This window comes from Gorilla gorilla, chromosome 23, assembly GCF_029281585.2.
Source record: "Gorilla gorilla gorilla isolate KB3781 chromosome 23, NHGRI_mGorGor1-v2.1_pri, whole genome shotgun sequence".
Lineage (NCBI taxonomy): Eukaryota > Metazoa > Chordata > Mammalia > Primates > Hominidae > Gorilla > Gorilla gorilla.
Genome location: NC_086018.1, coordinates 23,849,428 through 23,875,280, shown reverse-complemented (window position 1 = coordinate 23,875,280; position 25,853 = coordinate 23,849,428). Strand labels below are relative to the sequence as shown.

Genomic DNA, 25,853 nt, shown 5'->3' with positions numbered 1-25,853 from the left:
GGCGTGGTGGCGGGCACCTGTAGTTCCAGCTACTCAGGAGGCTGTGGCAGAAGAATGGTGTGAACCCGGGAGGCAGAGCTTGCAGTGAGCCAAGATCGTGCCACCGCACTCTAGCCTGGGCAACAAAGCAAGACTCCATCTCAAAAAAAAAAAAAAAAAAAAAAAAGAATGAGATAACGTCCTTTGCAGAAACATGAATGGAGCTGGAGGCCATTATCCTCAGCAAACTAATGCAGGAACAGAAAACCAAATACCACATGTTCTCACTTGTAAGTGGGAGCTAAATGATGAAAGCAAATGGACACATAGAGGGGAACAACACACACTGGAGCCTGTTGGAGGGGAAGGATGGGAGGAGGGAGAGAATCAGGAAAAATAACTAATGGGCTAATGGGTGACTAGGCTTAATACCTGGGTGATGAAATGATCTGTACAACAAACCCCCATGACACAAGTTTGTTACAACAAACCTGCATGTGTACCCCCGAACTTAAAATAAAAGTTGAAAAGGAAACGTGGAATCAACCCAAACGTCCACTGACAGTCGAATGGACAGGTAAAATAAGGTATACATCCACAATGGAATATTTTTCAGCCTCAGGAAGGAAATTCTGACACCTGCCACAACATGAATGAACCTTGAGGACATTATGCAAAGTGAAATTAACCAGTCATGAAAGGACATATGCGGCCTGATTCTACTTCTATGATGGACTTAGAATAGTCAGATTTATAGAGACAGAAAGTGGAATGATGATGGCCAGAGCCTGAGGGGAGGAGGAATCGGGAATTATTGTTTAATGGGTACCAACTTTCAATTTTGCAAGACGAAAAAATTATGGAGATGAATGGTGCTTATTGTTGCTCAAAAATATGAATGTACTTAATACCACTGATCAACACACTTAAAAATGGTTATGGTGGTAAAGTTTATGCTATGTGTATTTTACCATAATTTTTTTTTAAGCCCTATGTCAGGAATCTGAGAGCCTGAGTTCAAATCCCAGCTCTACTACTACCTGGCTGGGTGGTCATGGCCTCAGCTGCCTACGCTGTGAAATAAGGATGACTCCCAGAGTGGGAAGGCTTTATATTTTGAATACTGTCTTAGCTCATGGTTCTGTAACCTTTTCATAGTATGTCTGATATTTTGTAATGAGAGTTTATGCATCTGTGATAAAAGACATATGCTATTTTTGTTTCAGGAACACAATATATCCATCAGGTACCCACCAAATGAGAGCACTTCATTGGGAAACAGTCTTGGCATGAAACACCAACATTCAGACCCCACATGTTAGACCCACAGGGGACTTCACCAAGACCCATTTTACACCCTGACAATGAATCCCCTCTGCTGCCGTCTAGTGTCTACTGACAGTATTGACCTTTTCTAGCTGTCAACCTTGTCTTATTAAATCCTGAGGTCTTAACTGCTTTGCACACAGAAACTGATAGTTTGCCCACCCGAGCACGTGTTCATGTATAATTCATGGCATATCATGTGGCCTGGCAAATGAATATTTATCAGTTTTTTCATAAGAGGCAGGATGGTGTTTCTTTTCGTTGCCACCAAAATTCTATGCTGCAGCAAATAAAATTTGTGAGCAAATAAAAAAAGAATAAGAAGCAGCAAAAATTCCCAACCAAGTCCATTCTCCTTGTAATTTTCCATTTTCTGAGGCCTCTAGCGTGTATGGAGGTGGTTTTGGTTTGGCTACAACAGAGAACTGCTGACTCATTCAGAGTAGAAACACTTCCATATGCTACACCCTTTGCCTCCACAAAAAAACTCCCCCACACCTGACTCCTGCACCATTTTCAACCACAGAGGAGCCCAAGACCCTCTCAGTGGCTCCATTCAGCCCCTCTGAATGAAGTCAAATTTTCAGAGACCAAGAATAAGGAACCCCATGAACAAAGACTGGTACAGAGTGGTTGATGGCACCAAGTCAGGCAGAATTTCATGGCTTCCAAAATGGGCCACTACCCAGAGAAGGGACAGCCCTGTGCCACAGACATCTGGGGATGATGTCCCCTCCATAGTGAGTTAGGAGGGCCCTGCAGAAGGCATTGCCTTGTCTACTGAAAGTGGCCTGTGCCCTGGTGCCCACTGCAAAGAAGAACTAAGAAGACACCTAAGAATTGTGACTTTACATCTAGTCTTCTGACTCATTCATTGAGGACTGCAGTGCTGATGATCTCAGGCACACACAGGCACATGCAGTTGCAACAGGATTGTGAACACATGGTCTGTGCGGCTTGTGTGTCATCACCCTGGATTTGAAAGAGGATGATGATATTGATGGTGCTGCTGCTGATGTTGATGATGGTGGTTAATGTATACTGAGCCCTTACTATGTCCCAGGACCTGTGTAAGGTACATGAACTATACTATTACATGTCATCCTCAGAACACTCCATTGAGTTTCACGGAGTACTCTTTCATCTTGCTATTCAGATCCCAGCTCAGCTATCATCCTCCATCACATCCACTTGTTTAATTAGTTTTTGTAGCACTTATCCTGAAATTATGTGGATCCCCTATGTATTTTCTGCATTGTGGTCCTTCCCACTTTACACACGAGGAAACTGAGGCAGAAAGATGACGTAACCAGTTTACATTCACACAGCCCCAGCTGGGAATCAAATTCAAGTCAGTTTGAACTACCTCCCTTTATGAACTATGCTCTTTAAACTATCCTCCCCTGGAATTGAGAAACTTGAGTCCAAGGAGCAAACCCACAAATGCCTGGCTGTGTGGCCTCAGGAGTGCCACTTCATCTTAAGAAACGTGGTGTTCTCTTTTGTAAATGGAGTGTAACAGCTCTTCTTTTGCAGGGCTGTTATGAAGATGAAATAGGGCTTTGCAAATTCTAACAAGCTCTCTAATCATCGATAAGCCTGTGGCCATTCTCAAGGGAAACATTTATTGAAAGTTTGGCACTGGAAGTAGAGATGAGATTCCATGAGTTTACGGTGTAGTTGGAGAAAGAAGACACACAGGGACAACAATACAAAGTTAGGTCTGGGTATTCATTCATTCATTCATTCACTAACTCAACAAAAAAATTATTGAGCTCTTGCTGGAAGCCAGAAAACACAGAGGAGATTCACATTATTTCAGATAAGTGCTACATAAACATCAAAACAAGAGGATGTGATGAAGAATGGTATCTGAGCTGGGATCTGAACAGCAAGATGACACCAGCCACGCAAAGATTCGGGGAACGAGTGCTCCAGGCAGAGAAAACAGCTCGTGCAAAGGCCCTAAGGAGTGATGTTCATTAGAATTCTCAAACATGGGGCCCTGATGTAAATATTTCCTAAATATTTTGGACCCTGAAGCCCTCTTTTCATAGACCACCCCACGGTGCTGGTGCTGAATGGAACACACTTTGCAAATGATGACCTTTCACCTTGCTAGGGTCCCTTTTAGCTGGGATGCTCTCTTCTCATGACTCTATTCTTATTCTTTTCCTAAAGTTCCTTATCTAGGGGTCAGAAGGGTCATTCTGGGCTGAGTCGGGTCCCAAATGACATTGTTGTGGGGGTTTGGTCTAGAGCAAGGATTTGAATGAAACCTCATGCTGCCCTCAGCACTGCCCCCATGGTCCTGCTTTCAGATTCCAGCTGGTCCAGATGCCCCCTGGGGCAATCCCTTATGGAACATGAGCCCACTGGACCTTAGTCAAAGTCATATTGCCCAGGCTGGTCTTGTACTCCTGGACTTAAGTGATCCACCCACCTGGGTATCCCAAAGCACTGAGATTACAGGCATGAGCCACTCACCGTGCCCAGCCTTGGAACATATCCAATAACCAACATATCCATATCTAGGGCCTTCACCCCTCTCGCATGTGCTCCACCTACCTTCCTTTCATCTATTCCCTCGGAGGTCGACATGAGCTTCTTCAGGAGTGGAGCGTCCAGCACCTGGAATTGCCGGCGGAAGTGAGTGAGCCCCATGTGGTCAGCATAGCCTAGGGAGGTAGGAGCAGGCAGGAGAAGAGCACAGAGTCCAGATGAGAAGACCCAGCCCAGTTCCCTAAACCCCTAGACTGGAGTTCAGGGTCCTGCTTCCTAGCCTGGCTACTAACTTGCTGCATGGACTCATCTCTTGGGACCTCAGTTTCTCCATTTGTTAATTTAAGAGACTATATTTGATTGGCACTTCCCAGAGTGTTCCTGAGAACACAAACCCTATAAAATGCTCCACTGAAAGTTTGAAAAAGCTGCACACTCATCCGCCTCTTGGAAGGTCCATGAGCCATGTCAGCATCCAAGTCAAAGGCTCTGAGAACTCATGCAGGGGAGATGCCTGATAAGCCCTGAGTTTCCCAACGTTAGCCCAGAGGTTCCCAAACCTGTTTGACAAAGGAAAGTGTTTTGTCTAACACATATTACCACCCCATACACTGTATGTGAAGCATGCTGCATTGGGCAGTATCCAAGGGCATTTGTAAGTCTACCATGCAGGGTGGACACAACTACATCCTTCTATGTGGGGAACTGGGAAGAGAAGGGGCACCTGAAAAGCTGTTGGGAGAAAATGACATTAGATTCAGTTTTTGAAGAAGCCATAGGGTTTTCCAAAAGAACTTGGTATGGAAGAGAAGTCTAGGCAGAGGAGGCTGTACAGACAAGACCTAGAACAGGGAAGTATAAGATACATTCCAAGGCTGGGCACGGTGTCTACAAAAAATACAAAAATTTGCCAGTCGTGGTGGTGCGTTCCTGTAGTCGCAGCTACTCGGGAGGTGGGAGAATTACTTGAGCCCAGGAGGCAGAGGTTGCAGCAAGCCATGATCGTGCCACTGCACTCCAGCCTGGGTGATAGAGCGAGACACTGTCCCAAAAAAGAAAAAAAATTATTTTATAGTCCACAGTAACAGCCAGCATTTACTGAGAGCTTATGTGTGCAAATCACTAGGGTAACAACTTCCTCGTGTTATAGACACTCATGGGCCTATGTTATTATCCTCATTTTACAAAAGGGGAAATTGAGCCCCAGAGAGATGAATTCACCTAGTCACACAACACAAAATAGTAACTGTCTCAGCTGGGACTCAAACCCAGGCAGCGGAGAGTAGCCAAAGACGAGCAGAGACCAGGTCCCAAAGGAAACTGAACGCAAATTCCAGGTCTCGAGGTTTAGACTCTTCCCTGGGTACAAGAAGAGCCTCAACTGCTTCAGAAAGACCCCTTAAGTGACTGGATCAGAAAAAGTATGGTAAAATCTCACTCCACTTTTGAGACTTCACAATAAGCCAGATGCATCAACTAGGAAGAACAGCAATTGTGTGTGTGGCTAATCCTGGAAGACTTCCTGGGGAAGAGGAGGGTCTCAGACCAGCTTTGAAGGATGCAGACAGCACAGAGATGGGGGACCTGGGAGGTTACCAGCCTCCTTTAGGGCAGACCTATCTGCGTTCATGTCCCGTCTCTGTGCTTATGAGCCCCATGACTGGGACAAATGATTCACCTTTTTGAGATTCAATTTCTTCACTTGTCAGATGAGAATAACAAGATCTATCTTCACATGGTCACTATGAGGATTAAATGCGATGACAATTATAGTAAAAGCGGCTAATGGGTATTACGTGTTCTTCCACAACCTGCCACTTTTCTAAGCTTTATTGTCTTATTAACGCACCCAGCCCCATAGCAGCCTTCAGCAATATGAGCTATTATAGGAGAGGACAGGGAGATAAGCTCTAGGGAATTTCCTGGGGTCACATGGCTGGTGAGAGGTGGCGGCCAGAATCAAGGCCAAACCATTTCCCTCCAGAGTTGGAGCTGTGCCTACCAGGCTGCACAATAGGTAATGTTTAATGAATGTTTACTACATACCTTTAGCACAGCAAAAATGATCTCATTTAGTATATGTGACAACACAGTGTCTAGTACATAGCAGGTACTCAATAGCACGCATGAGTATGTATCACACATGCATGTGTATATATGCATATATATATTATATATGCACAGATTCCAAATAATAAATATTTGACGTATCTGTGTATGCATACAAATATATCTCATGTGAGCATGAAAGAGACAAACATGACTTACAATAGAAATAAAAAGACGAAATGAACCAGGTCTAGGAGACAGAAATTGGACATTTCTACCATGAGATAACCCTTCGCTTAGTTGGAAAGTTCATCATGGCTGAGCTAGGCTGTGCTGAGAACAGAGATGGTGTCGTGAGGTCACGTGAACACAGGAACGGGACGCCCTGACCCTGCACGCACACAGGTATTCTAACAGTCTGACCCAGGCCCAGGGCACCTGCAAAGGCCCAGCACTTCCTGCCAAGCAGCCAAATAGAATCGATTAAGTGTCAGGGACCAGCCACTGGCTGTGACCATCCCCCTCTTCTCTTGTGACACTATCTGTCTCCCTCCTCTGCGGCTGTGTGGGTGGGAGGGAAAATCATTGATATGCTCAGCGGAGTGAGGGTCTCATCTTTGCTTCTAGCTGCTCCCAGTCAAATACTCTGTGCCCAGGGGTCCATTGTTAACCCAGCAGGGGGAGATGGGAGAAGCGACCATACACTAGGGCACTAGTGACCATGGAGACTTTAACCAAATGAGGTGCTCACCTGAGACTTCTGCCTGTCCCAGCCACCCTGTCCTCTGCAGAGAGCATGGCCATATCTGAGCCATTTCTAACTGGCAGAGAGGGGAGTCAGTGTGGTGGCCTTTGGAGACTGAGAGGCAGAAAAGAATAGCAAGGACTGAGATCAAACTCAACTCCTAAGATTAGCTAATGTGGGGACATCAGGTGCACATTTTCTTACTAAAATACAGACCCAAAAACTTCAATCCCTTGATTAGAACCCCCCCCATCCCCCTGCCAGCCCATCATCTCCCCAGGTGGACCTGGTGATAACCCAACAGAGGCATTCGCAGCCTGCGCTGGTGGATGCCTCAGCCTCTTCTCCCACAACTCCTCGCTCATTCTGAATCCACCTCCCTGAAAACCTGCCCATTTTATGCCTCCATCCTTCATATTTGCTGATCCCTCTGCCTAATGTTCCCTCCCCTTGCCAGAGGTGACAGTTTCTTATGCTTCAAGGCCTGACTATGGTATTACATCACTGTGAGCTTTCCCCAAACTCCCAGTGAGAGTAGGAAGCTCCCTCCTCTAGGCCTCAGGGCCTCCCGTATCCCTGGGTGATATGAGCCCTCATCAAGTCATATCATCATCTCCTGGGATCACAGCAACCTCCCAAACCAAACTGAGCTCGTGAACATCAAAATATCATTCATCACAGGAATTCCACCCTCTATTGCAAGACAATGCTCCTTAGAAATTCATGGCTAAAAGGAAGACACAGCCCTAGTTTTCTAGGAGTGTACAGGCAATTCTAGAAATAATATGGGCTTTTTCAACAGGTGCAGCCAACCACCATAGCACACGTATACCTATGTAACAAACCTGCACGTGCTGTACATGTATCCCATTTTGTGTGTGTGTGTGTGTGTGTGTGTGTGTGTGTGTGTGTGTGTGTGTATGTGTGTATGTGTGTGTGTTTTCAGAAGAAATAAAGAAAAAAAAACAGTGGGCTTCAGACTCAAAGAGAGCTGGGTCCTGATCCAGGCTCTGCCATGTCCAGGCAATGTGACCATGAGCAAGTACTTCCACCTCTCTGAGCATCAGTGGCCTCATCTCAGAAGACTGCTGGGAAGAGTAACCAGGATGCTGAGTGTGAAGCTCCTAGCACATGGCAGGGGCTCCCATCCCTTGGCTGCCACTGGTGGGTGGACATGTCCCAGGAGTCAGAGACAAGGTGCTGTGTCCTAGCTGTCTCTTACCTGTCCTATGCAGACGCAGAGCCTCCAGGATGTGGAACCCAGCAAGCTGGACCCTCAGTGCTGGGATATCCAGGGCCAGAGGTCCACCTGCCCCAGGCTTGTCTCTACCAGGCTGCGGTGGTGTTGGAGATTCCTGCCCACTCCTGCTTTCCACCACAGGGTTTGGTACCAGGCAGTGGATAAAGTGCAGCTGGGACCTTTTGATCACGCTGGTCAGCGCGTCCTAGGACCAAATAGAGGGAGGTCAGGGCCAGTTGTCTCATAGAGACACAGAAAGCGGACTGGACCCTCTCCAAATATTCATTAAGCCCAACCTGGACATCTTTGGGGCCCCTATGTCCCACACCAAGGAGCTCCCACCTACCGCCTGATTTGTGCTCATGAGAAATAATGGTTCTTGTTGAAACAGATGGAGAAACTGAGGCATGGAGAGAGCAAGTGAGTGGCCCCAGGTCACACAGACCAGTGGCAGAACAGCTGGGACTAGAACTCAGGACTCGGACTAAGGGCATTTCCACTATAACGCACTAGGAGGTTCATTTTTTTTTATTTTTATTTATTTATTTATTTATTTTTTCTTTTTTTGAGACAGAGTCTCACTCTGTTGCCAGGTTGGAGTGCAGTGGCACGATCTCAGCTCGCTGCAACCTCCTCCTCCCAGGTTCAAGCGATTCTCCTGCCTCAGCCTCCCAAGTAGCGGGACTACAGACATGCGTCACCACGCCCAGCCAATTTTTGTACTTTTAGTAAAGACAGGGTTTCACCATGTTGGCCAGGCTGGTCTCGAACTCGTGACCTCGTGATCTGCCCGCCTTGGCCTCCCAAAGTGCTGGAATTACAGGTGTGAGCCTCTGCGCCCGGCCACTATAAGGTTTATTTAAAGGTGTCCTTCCCTTGTCTCAGCCCATTCTCATTTCTGCTCAGCCTGGCCATTGACCAATATCATGTTCTCATTTATTCACGGATTCACATTCCACGTCTAGGTACCACATTTACATCCAGCTGGGTCCTGCCGCCTTGCCCCAGGGGAACCTAGTGGTGAGCAAGGCAGACAGGGCTAGTCTGGCTCTCATATGTGTCACTGGAGTCAAGAGGGCATTCACAGCTTGTGGGAACTCCCCCAGGCCTCTCAACTCAACACCAAGCAGCATAGGCTTAGGCCTCAGACTTGGATCAGTCACTTCCTGGGGGTGTGACCAGGGCCAGGTTTCATTGCTGCTGGGAGCCCCCATTTCCTCCTCTGTGGAGCGTGGGGTGACACTCGCCCCTCTGGCCTTGCTGGGGAGGTTAGAGATGATGTAGGCACATGACTCAGCCCAGAGGAGATGAGGATGGAGGCAGTGAAAGCCAGGACACCATGAGACAGGGTGCTCACTCACCATCTGCAGCTTGATCTGGGAGCACGGGGCTTTCCTCCTCACCGCGGCAAGGCTGCTGGCAAAGGTCCTCCTCACCATGCGGCTCCTCTGCAGGGCCTGCTGGGAGGTGCCCTCCAGGCCTGCCACAGCCCGGCACACAGGAGGCAGCTTGGCCCGGGCCTGGAATAGACTCCGCAGCTCCTCTCTGGTGGGGAGGAGGGAAAAGAGAGAGGAGCTTTAGGAGGTTCTTGGGAAAGCCTTGGCCTGGGTGGTGGCAAAGGGAACAAGCCTTCTTGCTTCCTGCTCCTCGGCTTCCTAAAGCCTCCTCTACAGTCATGTGTCCTAGCTGCCCCCCTTCATTCACAGCCCCTCCTGCCAGGTGAGGCTTTGCTTCATGGCAAATGCCAGCTCCTTCCCGATGCCCGTCTTCTACCTTCAAATGCTCCCTCCCTGCCTAGGCTTAGAGCATCTGTCCTATGGATATTCTTGTCACTTACATACCTACAGCAATGCTACGACACCTGTACTCTCTTAGAGGTCAAAGTCCTCTCTGCTATTCCTAGACCAGGCCTAGCACACAGTAGGCACGTGCCATGTGTTTCATGCAAGAAGGAATGACTCAGGCTGGGCACATAGTTTCTGGAGCTGCAAGATAACGTCAAATAAATACCCAGCCTGATACCTGAGCAGATAGTGCCTTCTCTCAGCATCCCTGTCATGGACAGATTCTGAGGTTAGTGGCCAGGATGCTAGCTGTTCGTTTTTTTTGTTGTTGTTGTTGTTGTTGGTTTTTTTGAGACGGAGTCTTGCTCTGTTACCAGGCTGGAGTGCAATCTCGGCTCACTGCAACCTCCGCCTCCCGGATTCAAGCGATTCTCCTGCTTCAGCCTCCCGAGCAGCTGGGACTATAGGCACAAACCACCAGGCCCAGCTAATATTTGTGTTTTTAGTAGAGACAGGGTTTCACCATGTTGGCCAGGATGATCTCAATCTCTTGACCTTGTGATCTGCCCACCTTGGCCTCCCAAAGTGCCAGGATTACAGAAGTGAGCCACCGCGCCCGGCCAAGGGTGCCAGCTTTTTAAGTGTCTGTTCCAGTAAAGCAGAGTGGCCTACCCTCTTCCATGAGCCAACTATGAACCAGGTTCTCTAATAGGTCATCTGCTACTTTACATCACCAAAGCCTTCTTAGATCAGACATGGGAGCTTTGGAACCTCATTCCCATTTCTCAGATTATGAAACTGAGATCCAGGTCATGTAGCTTAAAAGAGGGAAAAACAGAATCTGAACATCTTCCTGTCTCCAAAGCTGGGCTATAGCCGCTGAGTCTTGTAGCATCGTCCAGCTCTTATTTATGGTACAGAAAGCAGAAACAACTGAGAGGAGGGAGAGCGACTGCCCACAGTCACTCAGGTGACAAAGGGCAGGGCTGAGACTCAACCCGTGCCACCTGGGTCATCATTCAGTCCTCTGTGTGCTCGCAACTCGTGTTGCCCCATCCCTGGCCTGAATCTCTCTCCAGAGCTGGATGTTCACGAGCCCCACTCCTGGATGTGGGTTTCCAATCAGCTCTGACATAATGTCCTGGGAATTCTCCAAGCATCTCTTAGACTCAAGTTGGGTCCTGGCTGTGCCACTGTTTTGCTGTGTCAGCAAAGGCAAGCCACTTCACTGCTCGGGGCCTCAATTTTTCTCATGTGTAAAATGGGACTAAGGATCTTGTGTTGTGATAAGGATTCAGAAGATACTCATAAAGCGTTTATGCTGATCCAAGGCACATAGGGAGTAGTGAGTAAGTGGTTCTTTCTCATCCTGGTGCCCATCTGAGACACCAGCACCTCCCTGGTGGTCTCAGTTTCTCTTCTTGTCTCTAAGCTCTACCCCTGAGGAATTCCGGCATTGAACTTGGGAGTGTGCATGCACACACACACACACACACACACACAGCATTTTCCAATAACTCTCTGAACTAAAAGCAGAGAATGCTGCCGGCCTCATGCCAGCACTCTGGGCTGAGCAGCCAGGGAACATGGTGAGCTTTTTTTAATGCTACAAAACGTATCATTTCAGTTTTACGACCCCCTAGTTCTTGAATGTCCATAAAAGTTGTTCCAGTCACATCATCTCTCAGATACTTAATGAAAGGCAAAGTGCCAAAATAAGAAGTCACAGCCTTTTAGCTTTTGTTCCACCTCCCCAGAAGTCCAGCTTTTCTCCTCGGCTGGATTCACTCTGGCCCCAGGGAGACACTGCACTGCTCCAATTCAAGTTACGGTTCTTTGTTCCATTATGGAGGGATGGGATTCCTGGGCTGGCCCTCCCACACTGTGTTGTCGTGACTGCGTAGTTTAGGTGGGAAGGAAAACACAGCGCCTCCAATGCTCCATCCCCGTCCCCAGCCCTGACCCAACTCACCTTTTTGACTGTTGCAGGACCTGGGGTGCATCCAGGGCTGAGAGGTTGGGCTTGGCTCTGTGGAGCCAGCCCGTGAGGTCGTACCGCACAGGGTCCCATCCCAACTGGTGGAAAATCTCACACTGGAGGGGCTGCTCACAGGTCCGCAGGGCAGAGGACCCTGGAAACAGACATGGTGGCATGAGTGCTGGAGCCTGGCGAGGACACTCTGCAATCAGCTGGCATCCCTTAAACGCACACTATCCATCTTAACGTGTTTCCAGATAGCTAAAGCTCATGGTCCAAAGCACCCACATTTCTCCTGCTGTAGTGAATCTGTGTACATTATTTCCAAAGTGGATTTTATTCTTTCTTGCTTTCTTAAATCTAGGATACCTGTTTTTCCCAAACATCATCCGTACACTCAATCTCCTCGAGTTTTTCTATATATATAACCACATATCACCTGGACTGTGATTTACTTGATGTTTTCTTTAAATCGACTTACATTTTCACAAGTACAGTACATTCATTTTAAAAGAAGCATCATATTGCAGATTTGATGTGCAAGATATGTTTATTTTCTGATATGCATGGAAATTATGATGCAATATTTTTAAAATATTTAGTTGTATGCCACGTAAAATCATTTTGAATACCATCAACCAAATAAATACAGGGAATACTTTTGGGAGATACAGGCACATCGGTTCCAAGAGACAGGGTGGGAGAAAAAAATGGGCCTGATCTTGGGGGCTAGAGAAATCCTAGGTTCTTTACCATTTATTACTGTGTGAAAGGTGCCAAGCCCCGTAAGTCTCTGAGCATCAGTTTCCTCGTCTGTAAAATGTGGATTAAATAAGGCATACCTCCCAGAGTGGCTTATGGCTTAAAGGAGATAATGTGTGTAAAATATTTTAGTATAGTGTCCGGGCACATAATGGTCAGTCAGCAGTAATGGTTGTCACTGCCCTTGACTGCACTTAAACCTTTGCTGATGTTCCCGAATCACAAAGTGTTGTTTATGTTCACATCCCCAGTGCCCAGCATCATGCTTGGCACATGCAGAGTCCAGAAGTGCTTGCAAAATGAATGCATGGATTAATTAATTAATGGATTGCTGTTCATTTATAATATTACTCTAACTATTGTGATGCTCACAGGTTGCAGTCACAGGTTTGGGATAGCTGTCTCCATACTGAATGGCCCCAGATGAATTTTTTTCTTTTTTTTTTTTGAGACGGAGTTTCACTCTTGTTACCCAGGCTGGAGTGCAATGGAGCGATCTCAGCTCACTGCAACCTCCACCTCCCAGGTTCAAGTGATTCTCCTGCCTCAGCCTCCTGAGTAGCTGGGATTACAGGCATGAGCCAACATGCCCGGCTAATTATGTATTTTTAGTAGAGATGGGGTTTCACCATGTTGGCCAGGCTGGTCTCGAACTCCTGACCTCAAGTGATCTGCCTGCCTTGGCCTCTCAAAGTGCTGGGATTACAGGCGTGAGCCACCGCACCTGGCCCCCAGATGGATTCCTATTAAGAGTGGTCAGATTATCATGACTCCTGGGTCTATTCGGAACGATCTTACTTTGCTTTCCCATCCTGCTATTGCCAACGTACTCGCATGCACTAGGGTCCTGAGTCTTCCCCTCAAATCCTAATTTGCTGCCTCTAAACTCCAGTAAGCTAGGAAACAAAGGACCTGCATTTCTTGGAACTCTTTGCAAAATACAGCAGTGTGAGAGTCTGCGGCTTTCGTGAGCCTTTGTAGGAGTAAAGGGCGTGGCATCTGCCACTTGTGTGGCTGCTTAGAGGTACTGTGTGCTCACTTCCCAGATTGCCCCTGTCCAGGATAACGGAAGTTACCAGCACAGAACCCTTCTAGCAAAGTGAAGTTTCCCTGTTTCAAGAGTGGCCTGTGAGGCTTTCAGAGCTGTGCAGTCCCTGCCCTCAAGAAAGTCCCCTTCCAATGGAAGAGTAAAGCACCCACAGGGAGTAAGGTGACAAAGCACACACCAGGCTTTGGCGCAGATGTCCATGCTGCATTTACAATGCTACAGGTATCTGTTTACCTGGCTGCCGCCTTCCACTGTACTGGAAGCAACTGGAGAGCAGGGACTGGTTGACTCATTGTTAGGCTCAGCAGCCAGTACAGGGCTGAGCTCTGAATGAGGATCATGACCGAGTAGGGGACGGGGAAGAAAGAAGAAAGGATGTTGATGTTTGCTAAGCCCCAGCTCCTAGCACTCTCTGCTGGACATGCTAGCATGAGTGATTTCACTCTGGCTGGTAATGTTAGCATCTCTGGGCTAGTTTCTAGAAGATGACACTGAAGTTCAGAGACATGAGGCAATTTGGCTAATGGGGCGCAGCAGGATGAGGCCACAGGTCTGCTGGTCCAAAAGCCTGCCTCTGTCCAGGGTGGTGTCCAGCACACGGAAATGCCACATTTCTCAGGCAATGTCCTGGAAAACAGTACCCAGCTTCCAGGTCTGCTTGTTCCCCTCATTCACTCCTTTATCCTGAAGTTGACTTTTATTCCACAATTTTGTCCATGAAAGCATTTCCCATGAAGTCTTTGGCTTTCAGGAGCCCCATGGATACTTCTGGAAGATGGAGCCTTATCCAGCATATCTCTCTCACAGCTTCAGACTCCGTCACCTCCCCCAGCAGCCTGAACCCCCAGACAGGGCCCCCTCAGCCTCTGCAGGTCACACTCGGAGGTGGATGAGGGCCTGTCACCTGACTGTCCACTGTGCCTGGGCTCCATGAGAGTTGATCCCAGTCCCTGCTGGCCCTTGTGGGAACACTCAGCAAATGTACCCGAGGTAAGGAAACGAGGTCATAAACAGCGAGCCCTGGGTTAACCGGAATGCCCCAAGTGTTCTGGATGATTGAATGTTCTCATTAACTCAGAGCCAACCAGAAAGCAATAGAGGAAGAGAACTATTTTTTCTTTTTAACCAAAATGTCATTTTGGTTAAATGTGTCTTCTCAGGGGGTTTAAGGCAAAGGATATGGACAGAGTCTCTCCCTTGGGTACTGAGGGCTTTATAGCACACTGCTAGGGATATCTGGGACTGACACCATAGACCTTGAGGATAAAAGGGGAGGGGCCACAAATCTAGCCAAATCCCCTTCTGCCCACTCCAGCCTCACCCTACCATATGCCTTCTGCTTCCAACCCTACTTTCCGTCTCTTTTGCCTACAAGGCAGGATCCAGAAAACATTCCCTTTGATAATACATTTCCTTGATTCTAGATCACTGAGTTTTCACATATTCATCAGTTTTGTAAAAAGTATTCACTGTGCACGTCATCCCGCCAGCTGTGCCAGGTGTCGTCACCACAGAGGTGACCAGCCTCACCCCGTCACCATGCAGCTGGCCTTCCCCAAGGGGAAATGACTGATAAGCAAGTGTGGGACATGCCCTGGTGACCGATGCAGTGGGGAAGAGAAAAACCAGGGAGGGAGCCAGGATCGCAGGCAGGGAGGGGTCACCGCTTTTTACAAAGAGGTCGGGGAAAGTCCATGAGCAGCACTGGGCTGGAATGTGGCGGAAGGGCCCTCCAGGCAGAAGGAACAGCTGAAGCCAGGGCCCAGAGGTGGGAATGTGCATGCTATGTTTGAAGAGCGGCAAAGAGAGCTGTGTGATGGAGACAGGAGAGAGAAGGGGAACACGCACATATGGCCTTGTTATGATCAGGGCCATGGGGAGACAGTGAACAGGAGCAACTGTCCTCGGGGAGCGCCCATGGTCGTGGGGAGAATGGCAACAAGCAGGCAAGCAAGTAGAGAAAAAACCACAACTTCACAGAGCTGGCAAGGGCCCTGAAGGAAGAAACGGGGAGTTGTGATGGGGTAGCGAGGCTGCCAGGGGGACAGCTTCAGACAGGGCAGGGAAGGTATCTAAAGGGTGACCTCTGAGCAGAGAGCTGAAGGAGGGGGAGGTGGAAATGCTCCATGCAAACAGCGCCTCCATCCTCACCACAGCCCACGGGTTTCACCAGGACTGCCATCCTACAGAACCGGGAGAGGACTTTCCAGGAGTCACCAACAGTGCAGTTGAGCGGTGAGCAGAAGCCAGCTCAGGGCTCTGGGGCCCAAAGCCTGGGCTTCCCCAGCTCTTTCTCCTGGCTTCTTTTGGATCTGAGTGAGATGCCTCCCCTGCTCCCCAAAATCTCCACTCTTGAGCCCGTATCATACATAGAGACAGGGGTCCCTTTGACAGCCTGGAAAGTCACAAGTCTGACTGGCCTTTGCAGTAAGGCCACCCAGGTTCAGCGCTAGCCCTGTGCTCGGCGCCTATAGGGCCCTGGGAAGCCACTGGACCTCAGCAAGGACTCAGTCACCTCCCTGTAGCTGGGGTGCAGTAAAGCCCACAGGCCTGGCTCCAACCAAGGGCTCCACAACTAGCAGTTTCTGCCACTCATTCATTCTCCTTCCCCAGCTAGCAAAGGGCAGACACATCTCACACCCCAGCCTGTGTGGAGGGGAATCCATCATTGCCAGGATTAAGCAAATGCCAGGACTCCTGCAGGGTGAGCACGGCCAGGGCCGCGGCACAACTTCCTGGGCCCTAGGCACGTTTGCTTTCATGGGCACCTTCCTCCATGAAAATATATATATACACACACATATACACACATGCACACACATATATACAAACACACTCATACATATATACACACATATACACACATGCACACACGTATATAAACACACTCATACATATATACACACATATACACACATATATACACACTCATACACATATACACACTCATACATATATACACACACGCACACACGTATACACACTAATACATATATACATACATATACACACATGCACACACATGTATACACTCATACATACACAAGTGCACACACACATATACACACACAGGCACATGCACTACATACATACCCTCACATATACAAACAACTAGACACACACACACACATGCACACACACAGGCACCCACAGATATACACATACACATAGACACAGATATACATATATATACAAACATGTTCACACACACACACATATATTTACACACAGGCATACACACATACACACACACATACAGTTATACAATGGAGATATGTTCTAAGAACTGCATCATTAGGTGATTCGGTCCTTGTGGGAATACCATAGGGCATGCTAACCCCAACCTAGATGGTAGAGCCTACCACACACATAGGCTGTATGGTACAGCCCATGGCTCCAAACTACAAACCTGTACAGCGTGTGAACGCACTGAATACTGTAAGCCACCATAACACAATGGTAAGTACTCGTGTATCTAAACATAGAAAAGGTGCAGTAAAAACACGGTATTATCATCTTATGGAATCACCATTTGTATACACAGTCCGTTGCCTGAAACACTGCTACGTGGTGCATGACTGTGTGTGTGTAATCCTAGCACTTTGGGAGGCCGAGGCGGGTGGATCACTTGAGGTCAGGAGTTCCAGACCAGCCTGGCCAACAAGGTGACACCCCATCTCTATTAAAAATACAAAAAATTAGCCAGGCATGGTGGCAGGCGCCTGTAATCCCAGCTACTTGGGAAGCTGAGGCAGGAGAATTGCTTGAACCCGGGAGGCGGAGGTTGCAGTGAGCTGAGATCGCGCCACTGCCCTCTAGCCTGGGCCACAAGAGTGAAACTCCGTCTCTCTCTCTGTATGTATGTATATATATATATATTTATATTTACATATATTTATATATATATTTGTGTATGTGTATAATTTAATATATAGGCATATATTAAAGAATTGCACTTGGCCTAAAAGTTCTTTTTCTTTCCAGAAATTAAAACATTTTCTGGGAGAGAACAACACACACTGGGCACATGGTAGGGTGAGGAGGGAGAGCATCTTGAAGAATAGCTAATGGATGCTGGGCTTAATACCTGAGTGATGGGACAATCTGTGCAGGAAATCACCATGGCACACATTTACCTATATAACAAACCTCCACATCCTGCACATGTACCCCTGACCTTAAAATTTAAAAAAATGAAAAACAACATTTTCATGGGCCCCCAGAACACCAGGCACTGTGCCTCCATGATGGGCAGAGAAGTCAGCTCTGCGCCAGTCACTGGCAGAGCCGAGCTCTCTGGGAATAATTTAGGAATTTGCACTGTGAGCTTGCTCCAGAGAGAGCTGCAGGAGGCATCAGATGCTGTTGCTGCTTCACTGGTTAGACAATCCTGTCCTGATGTGGGCACAGGAATCCACCATGAATGTCTCGGACAGAGGTCTCTGCTGGTCACCATAAGCTGGAAGCTTCTGCCAGCGCTCACTCACTGGATGGTTGGCTCTTCTCCCAATTTCTTATAAACTGTTCCAGTTGGACAATCACCCGAAACATTCCATCAAGATGCATCTGTCTATGTCTCCAATGACTTCAACGAGGCCAAATCCAATGGTCATTCCCCAGCACACACCTCACTTGACCTTTCAGCCGCATTTGATAAGGTCAATCCCTCCTGTGGCTTCCAGGGAGTCACATTCTCCTGGCTTTCCCTCCTGCCTCCCTGGCCACACCTCGGTCTCCTGTGCTGGTTTTTTGCCTTGTCCCTGACACCTTGACATAGGAATGTCCCAGAACCTAGTCCTTGGACATCTTCTCTACCAAGCCTCATTCTCTCAGTGACCTCAACCAGAGTCACAGTCCTCAGTCTTCTCCTTTCAGACGCACCTGCCTTACTGTCTCTTCTCTGCTGGAAGATGCATCTCCTGGGCTAGGACAGTGGCTGCCACGTATTAGGTGCTCCATCCACATTTTCTGAAGGGACCAAGGAATGAATGAATGCGAGCACATATCCTGGCCTCAAAGAGGGTTGGGACTGATAAGATCACTAAGTGCATTTGCCTTATTATTATTATTATTATTTTGAGACGGAATTTCACTCTTGTTGTCCAGGCTGGAGTGCCCTGGTGCGATCTTGGCTCATTGCAAACTCCACCTCCTAGGTTCAAGAGATTCTCCTGCCTCAGCCTCCCGAGTAGCTGGGACTACAGGCATGCACCATCACACCCAGCTAATTTTTTGTATTTTTAGTAGAGATGGGGTTTCACCATGTTGGCCATGCTGGTCTCAAACTCCTGACCTCGAGTGATCCACCCACCTCGGCCTCCCAAAGCGCTGTGATTACAGGCGTGAGCCACTGCGCCCAGCCAGTACATTTGCCTTCTTAAGTGCCTAGTGGTGTAGGGATCTGAGTCTCAGATCCAGACAAACTATGTTTTGAATCTGTCTTTTGACCCTTCTCCTCTAGGTGACCTTGCACAAGGATTTCTGGAACTCAGTTTTTGAATAAGAATATGTATCTCCAAGTGTGGGACAGAATCCTACCAGGAGATATCCATAAAGCTGAGTATGCTGCTCTGAGTGGAATACATGCAACACTCCCCAACCCCGGAATCATGTTCTCCATCACCATCAACATCCTCATCCTCATCAATAAACCTGCAACACCTTGACCCTGGTGACAAAGCTCTGCATGCACATAATATTACCCAATTATCGTAGCAGAAATTCTAGAGAAAAAGGGGCCAGGGGTGACTTCTTTCCCCATTTTAAAAGCACATCAACTAAGACTACGAGAGGTTTGCCCCACATCATGCAGGGGAAAGCAGAAATAACTGGACTTCAACTTGGAGCCCATGGATACCAAATCTCATGATCACTTTGTTCTGGTTTCACGTCTTCATCTCCCCTCTTGCTCCCCCTTCCACCAACCCAACTCCCAACGAGCACTATGGACTTTACCTGCTAAACACCTCCAGAGGTTTCTACCTCCTGTCATATAGGTAAATATGTGCCATGGTGATTTACTGCACAGATTGTCCCATCACTGAGTTATTAAGCTCAGCATCCGTTAGCTGCCCTCCTGGGGCAGGCCAGCTCCTCTCTCACCCTGGCCACCTGCCTTCCTACCATATCTTCACACTACAACCTCAGGCAACTTTCCAGAATATGAAGCTCATCATGCCTCCCACTGCCTAGAACCCTTCATGGCTTCTCGTTGCTCTAGGGTTAAGACCTTTGCATGATCAGCAACGGCCTCTGCAGTCTGAGCCCAGAAGCCATCTCCAAACTTGTCCTGCATCGTGTTCCTGGCTCTCTGTTAGATTCATCTGCACTCATCTCCCACTGGCTACCAGAAAAATGAGAAACACCCTGATGCGCCCCATTAGAGTGCAGTTGCAGGCTCATTGTGCACGCATGTGCTTGGCTGTGAGCTTGTCCCTTCCCCATGAGGACTGGCCCACGCCAGGCTGGTTAACTAACACATGGAACAGTACCCAGCACATAGTGGCTGCTCAATGAGTTCGCTGAATACTTGAATGAATGAAAGCACACACAGGCTCATGCACATTCACCTCTGCACGTTGGAGCCTCTGTGCAGGCCTTGTCAGGGCTTTCCCTGCAGCTGAGAAGAACAGATTCCAACACCCAGGCTGGACTCAGGCCCCATCCCCAGCCCCTTGCTTCCTTACCTTCAGTCCCAGCTCCTTTCTTCTCGAAAGCAGCACACAGACGCTCGAGCACCACACTGTCACTGGAGCCCTCTACACGGACTTCCTCATCCAAGACCCAGAAAAGGCCTCTGGCATCCTGGGCACCTCCTCCAGCTGGTAAGCGGACCTGGTGGGAGACCCAAGATTCACTGAAGGGCCCTGATACCCATCAGAAGCCTGTCTTGGGCTTCTCTTCCCACCAATGGGGAATGGGAGCATCCAAGTCCCAAGTGTCAGGACTCAGAACATGCCTACCCAAATCCATGCTCCCAATCACCCCAGACTCTCAGTGTTGAAGCTATAGCAACCTCTCATTTGCAAACTGTCTGAATCCTGCCTCTGTGCTCACCTCCTGTGTGGCCTTGGGCAACTTACTACACTTCTCTGAGCCTTGTTTCCTCCTGTGTAATGGAGACTGAAAATACCTTCGTTGGAGGGCCATGGTGGGGATTTAACAAGGGGAACCCTCTGGAAATTACACATTTCTAGATACATACAGGCAGCTGGTCTATTTGTACACAAACGAGAAAGGATTAATTCTGTCTGTATCGTTTCCTCTAAGAAGTCCTTGTATTTTTTAAACTAAAATCTTGGGGAGGAGAAAAAAAGCACTCAAAGAACATTTCAGAGAAGAAGGTGAACACGAGTCAATAGCACTGACGTAGAATTTGAAATCTAGCCACAAGCTTCAGAGACCATCCAGTCAACCCTGTAATTTTGCATATGGGAAACTGGGAGAGGCCTGGGGAGTTTAAAGGGCCTCTCTGAGGGTCCACAAGGAGTTGGCACAACCAAAAAAAGGCCACCAAGTTGTTATAGAGGAAATGCAATATGCCCAGTAACCAACTGACCTACTGTGCCCGGGACATGAAACTTTCAGTGCTAAAGGTGGGAAAGTCCTATGCAAACCAGGACAGTTGGTCACCCTGAGGAATCCACACCCCTCAGAGGCCTGGAGAGGGGAAGGGGCACATCCAGGGTCTCCCAGATGGACAGTCAAAGATGCAGAGCTGGAACTGGATCCCAGGCATCCTTCACCTTGGCCTTCTTTATTGGGGCTGAAACTGATAGCCAGCCCACGCTCAGAAGGTCCTCAGAAAATAGTTGTTAAGGGTGGGCGTGGTGGTGCATGCCTGTAATCCCAGCTACTCAGGAGGCTGAGGCACGAGAATCGCTTGAATCTGGGAGGCAGAAGTTGCAATGAGCCAAGATCGTGCCACTGCACTCCAGCCTGGGTGACAGAGTGAGACTCTGTCTCAAAAAAAAAAAAAAAAAAAAAAAAAAAAAAAGAAGAAGAATTAGAAGGTAGCTATTTGCAGCCACAGGCCCTGGAGACTACCCCGCCCTTCCCAGCCAACACTGCTAAATCAGCCCTTCAGGCCCACCCTTTCCCAGGAGAGGCACAGGTGAGGAAGCACAGTGTGGAAAGAAATGAACTAGACAGATGCCAACCAGAAGAACACACTGAGAACAGCCAGCTGGGCTTACACAGGAGAGGGCTTTGCAATGATGGGCACAGCCCACTGTGTGCCAAGAGGAAGCTTGCAAGCCATCTCTGGTCAGCAGGAGACAAGGAAGGAAGAAAAGGGCTGGGGCAGCCTGCAGTGTCAGATGGCAGGAGAGATGGCAACGGCAGGGCACCTCCTGTGTGCCAAGCATCACGCCAGGTGCCTTATGTGCAATATCTCATTGATATTCACAGCAACCCAGAGAAAGTAGCATCCCCATTCTGGAAATGAGGAAACTGAGGCTCAGAGAGGTGAAGTAACATGCCCAAGGTCACCAAGACTGGACCCAAGCATGGCAGGTTTCATGGCCCAAGCACTTTTGTAATAAAATGTAAAGAGGAAGACAAAAAAATCAAGTGAAATTGTCAAGGGCAGTTCTGAGTCGAGCAGAGGTGCAGATCTGGGGTAGCAAAGTGAGTTCTAGGGGTGGAGAGAGTGAGGTAAAGACTCAGTTTCCCTCTAACTAACACCTGTCTGCCACCAGATGAGTTCAGGGCCCTGAACCCAACATGGTCCCCTGTTCTCCAGTGCCCAAGGTCCCCAGTCTCTGCTGGGCACAGCACCTTCATTCAAACATCTGACCTTTCCAGGCCAGAGTGGCTGGTGGCCTCTGGCCATGAGCCCTGAACTCACTTTGGCTCAGGCCTCAGGCTCCCAGGCACGAGTCTATTCTAAGACACAGACTCAGACATAAAGGACTGCAGCAGTTCTCAACCTGATGATGCTTAAATTTCCACTGTTCAGGCCACACCCTCAGAACAATTTACACAGAATCTGGGGTTGGGTCCCGGGCATCCACGTTGCCAATGATCCCGGGGTGACTCTAGGTGCACACGGCATTGACAACTAGTAGACTGAAGACTCAAATCCACCAGCATTTCAATATGGCCAACTGGCATCTGAGAGCCTGGACTGGCTGGGCCCTGTGTTACCTGAGAGGGATTTTGATCCACAACAGCCACGGTGGTCCCCGGGGAGGGGTCCGGGAGGTCAAACTGCACAGGAACACCTTCCTGGAAAATAACAGGATGTAAAAGTTATCACTTTTAGTGAGCTGAAGGGGGAAGAAAACTTCTGAAGAAGGAAAAAGCGGAGAGGACTTCCATCACCTCTTGGCCCTTTAAAAAAATCGTTTTTTAAATTTTGGCAAAAGATACGTAGCAGAAAATTTACCATTTTAGTCATTTTAAGTATACAGTTCAGTGGTATGAGGTACATTCATGTTGTTGTGCACCCATCACCACCAACCATCTCCAGAACTTTCTTCATCTTTCGAAACGGAATCTCTGTACCCATGAGACTTAACTCCCTATTTCCTTCTCCCCCAGCATCCTACTTTCTGTGCCTCTGATCTCAACTTTTCTAAGTAGCTTATGTAAGTGAAATCATACAGTATTTGTCCTTTTGTGTCTGACTTATGTAACTTAGCATAATGTCCTCAGGGTTCATCCAGCATGTACCATTTTATCAGAATGTCCTTCCTTTTGAAGGCTGAATAATACTTCCTAGTAAGTGCGTATCTCGTAATGTGCGTATCTCATTTTCCATGTCCATCGCCTGTCAATTGCAATCTACATATGAGTTGCTTCTGCCTTTCAGCTATTGTGAATAATGCTGCAATCTGGTGCACAAATACCCGTTTGAGTCCCTGATTTCAATTCTTTTCAGTATATACCCCGACATGGAATTGCTGAATCACATGGGAATTCTATTTTTTTAGGTTTTGAGGTCCACCATTCTGTTTTCCACAGTGGCTGCACTATTTTACATTCCCACCAATACTGCACAAGGGTTCAAGTTTCTCCACATCACCCCAACACTTGTTATTTTCTGATTTTTTTTTTATAGTAGCCACTGTAGTGTGTGGGAGGTGGTGTCTCAATGTGGTTTGGATTTGCATTTCTCCTACGATTTGTGATGGTGAGCTTCTTTTTGTGTGCATTTGTAAATCTCTGGAGAAATGTCTGTTTAATTAATTTTTCCAGTTGCTAATGGGGTTGTTTGTTTATTCATCACCTTTTAGCCTTTGTGTGGGAAGAAAGATTGTAAATCAACACTCCAATGACATTCTGCTCATCATGCAGCGTGTCAGCCGTCATGCTGAGAGCTTTATCAGAAACTGATAACTCAGTCCAAACTTTTAAAATATTTACTGAGAACCTAATGAGTGCTAGGCTGAGTGTTCGGTGCTGGAAGTAACAAATGTAAACTATGGGGAATAATAGTTGCCACAAACATGTCACCAGAAGCCAGATGCTGTGGCTCATGCCTGTAGTCCAAGCACTTTGGGAGGCCGAGGCAGGCGGATCACCTGAGGTCAGGAATTAGAGACTAGCCTGGCCAATATGGTGAAACCCCATCTCTACTAAAAATACAAAAATTAGCCAGACGTGGTGGCAGGTGCCTGTAATCCCAGCTACTTGGGAGGCTGAGGCAAGAGAATCGCTTGAACCCGGGAGGCAGAGGTTGCAGTGAGCTGAGATCACTCCATTGCACTCCAGCCTGGGCGACAAGAGCGAACCTCCAACTAAAAAACAAAAAATTTTAAAAAGTCACCAGAAATGTCCAGGAAATTCTGTGGACAAAGATGTTCATTGCAGTATTGTTTATAAAGCCTCCAACTTAGAAACTACCCTGATGTCTATAGGAGAGGGAATACAATCAGATCTAACCACTGCAAGCAGGTTTACTAAGATTTGTAAGTGGAGGGAGGTTATGTGAATAATGTAATACTGTGAGGAAAATGACAGACAACAAACTCATATATACAGGAAGATCCAAAATCCACAGACAACATAATAAAGGGAAAATGGTAAAAAAAAAAAAAAAAAAAAAAACAACAAAAAAACTACAACAACAACAACAAAAAACGAAAAAGAAACAGAATAGTAACAGCGGTTGCCTCTGGATAGAAGCACCAAAGGAGATTGTATCTTTAGTTTCTTTGTACTTATATGAACTTTCCAGTGTTTTAATTAAAAATGTATTACATTGATAATCAGAAATAAGTGAAATATTATGGGAAAAATAAAATAGCTGTTACACTCTTTATTCTTGTTCATTAAATGTTCAAAACGGCCCCTTTGGGGAGTCTGGTAACAATGATCTAAAACAACCCAAGTTCTCTGCACTTCCCTGTATCCATACTCTCTGCAGAGTGACACTGCAGTGCCTCCATCAAGAAGTGGAGCCTGTTTTCCTACCCCTTGAATCCATGCTCAGCCTTAGACCTGTTGTGACTCACTGAACACAGTGGAAGTGATTCTGTGCAGGCCTCAAGTCCAGGCCTCAAGGTCCCCTGCACGCTTCTGCTTGCTCTCTTGGAACCCTGCCCAGCACTATGAGGACAGCCCAAGCTAGCCTGCTGGAGGATGGGACATTTGTGGAACAGGGACAAGGTTACCCCAGACAAGGCCTGCCTAGATCCGTTCACGGCCAGCTGATCCCACGCATGAGCGAGCCCTGCCAAGATCATCAGAGTCATCTACCCCAACCTACACCTGAATCTGAACACAAGCTCAAGAACCATCCTGGACCAAGAGAGCTGCCCAGGCCATCCAGACACTTGTGAGCAACAACCAAAGATTTTTTTCTAAGCCACTACATTTGGGGGTAGTTTATTATGCAGCATTATTATGGCAAATCATAACTGATACAAAAGTATTATTATCTCTGTTTTCCATGGTAAAAAAAAATTGAGGGTCAGAGAGGGTGAGTGCCTTTCCTAAGGCCACACAGCCAATAAGCGACAGAATTAGGATCAGACCTCAGGTTTCATCAGCGTCATCTGTTTGAGATTCATTTATGTTGGTGCTTTATTTTTATTACCAACCAAAAAAATGACTAACTTCAATACCTATTATTCTATATTATTCAACTGGTGAACAATATGGCCATTTCTAATATTCTGCCAGTGGTACTTATTGGAATAAAAGTGGTCACACCTTCAGGGAAGAAGGTGGGAGTCATATGGGGAACTGAAAATACTCTCATTTTCACGTGGGTGATAGAGACACACGTATGTTCATTTGGGTAAATTCACTGAGTTATATGCTTCTGGTTTATGCACTTTTCTTTGTAAATTTTATTTATTTTATTTTATTTTATATTATTATTATTATTTTTTGAGATGGAGTCTCTCTTTGTCACCCAGGCTGGAGTGCAGTGGCGCAATCTCAGCTCACCACGACCTCCGCCTCCCGGGTTCAAGCGATTCTCCTGCCTC

The 25,853-nt window shown here is 47.5% G+C and overlaps 1 protein-coding gene across 4 annotated transcripts in view; it reads right to left on the bottom strand.

Moving 5' to 3' along the window:
• Positions 1–25,853, bottom strand: part of MYO18B (myosin XVIIIB) — a 315,850-nt gene that overhangs the window by 201,741 nt on the left and 88,256 nt on the right. For all 4 annotated transcript variants that reach the window (XM_055374078.1, XM_055374073.2, XM_055374079.2 and 1 more), the window contains exons 16-21: positions 22,561–22,641; positions 20,100–20,247; positions 11,598–11,757; positions 9,203–9,386; positions 7,824–8,046; positions 3,874–3,983 (exon numbers count right to left, since the gene is read on the bottom strand). In XM_055374078.1, the coding sequence (XP_055230053.1) occupies positions 3,874–3,983; positions 7,824–8,046; positions 9,203–9,386; positions 11,598–11,757; positions 20,100–20,247; positions 22,561–22,641 (906 nt within the window). The remainder of the gene's footprint in view (positions 1–3,873; positions 3,984–7,823; positions 8,047–9,202; positions 9,387–11,597; positions 11,758–20,099; positions 20,248–22,560; positions 22,642–25,853) is intronic.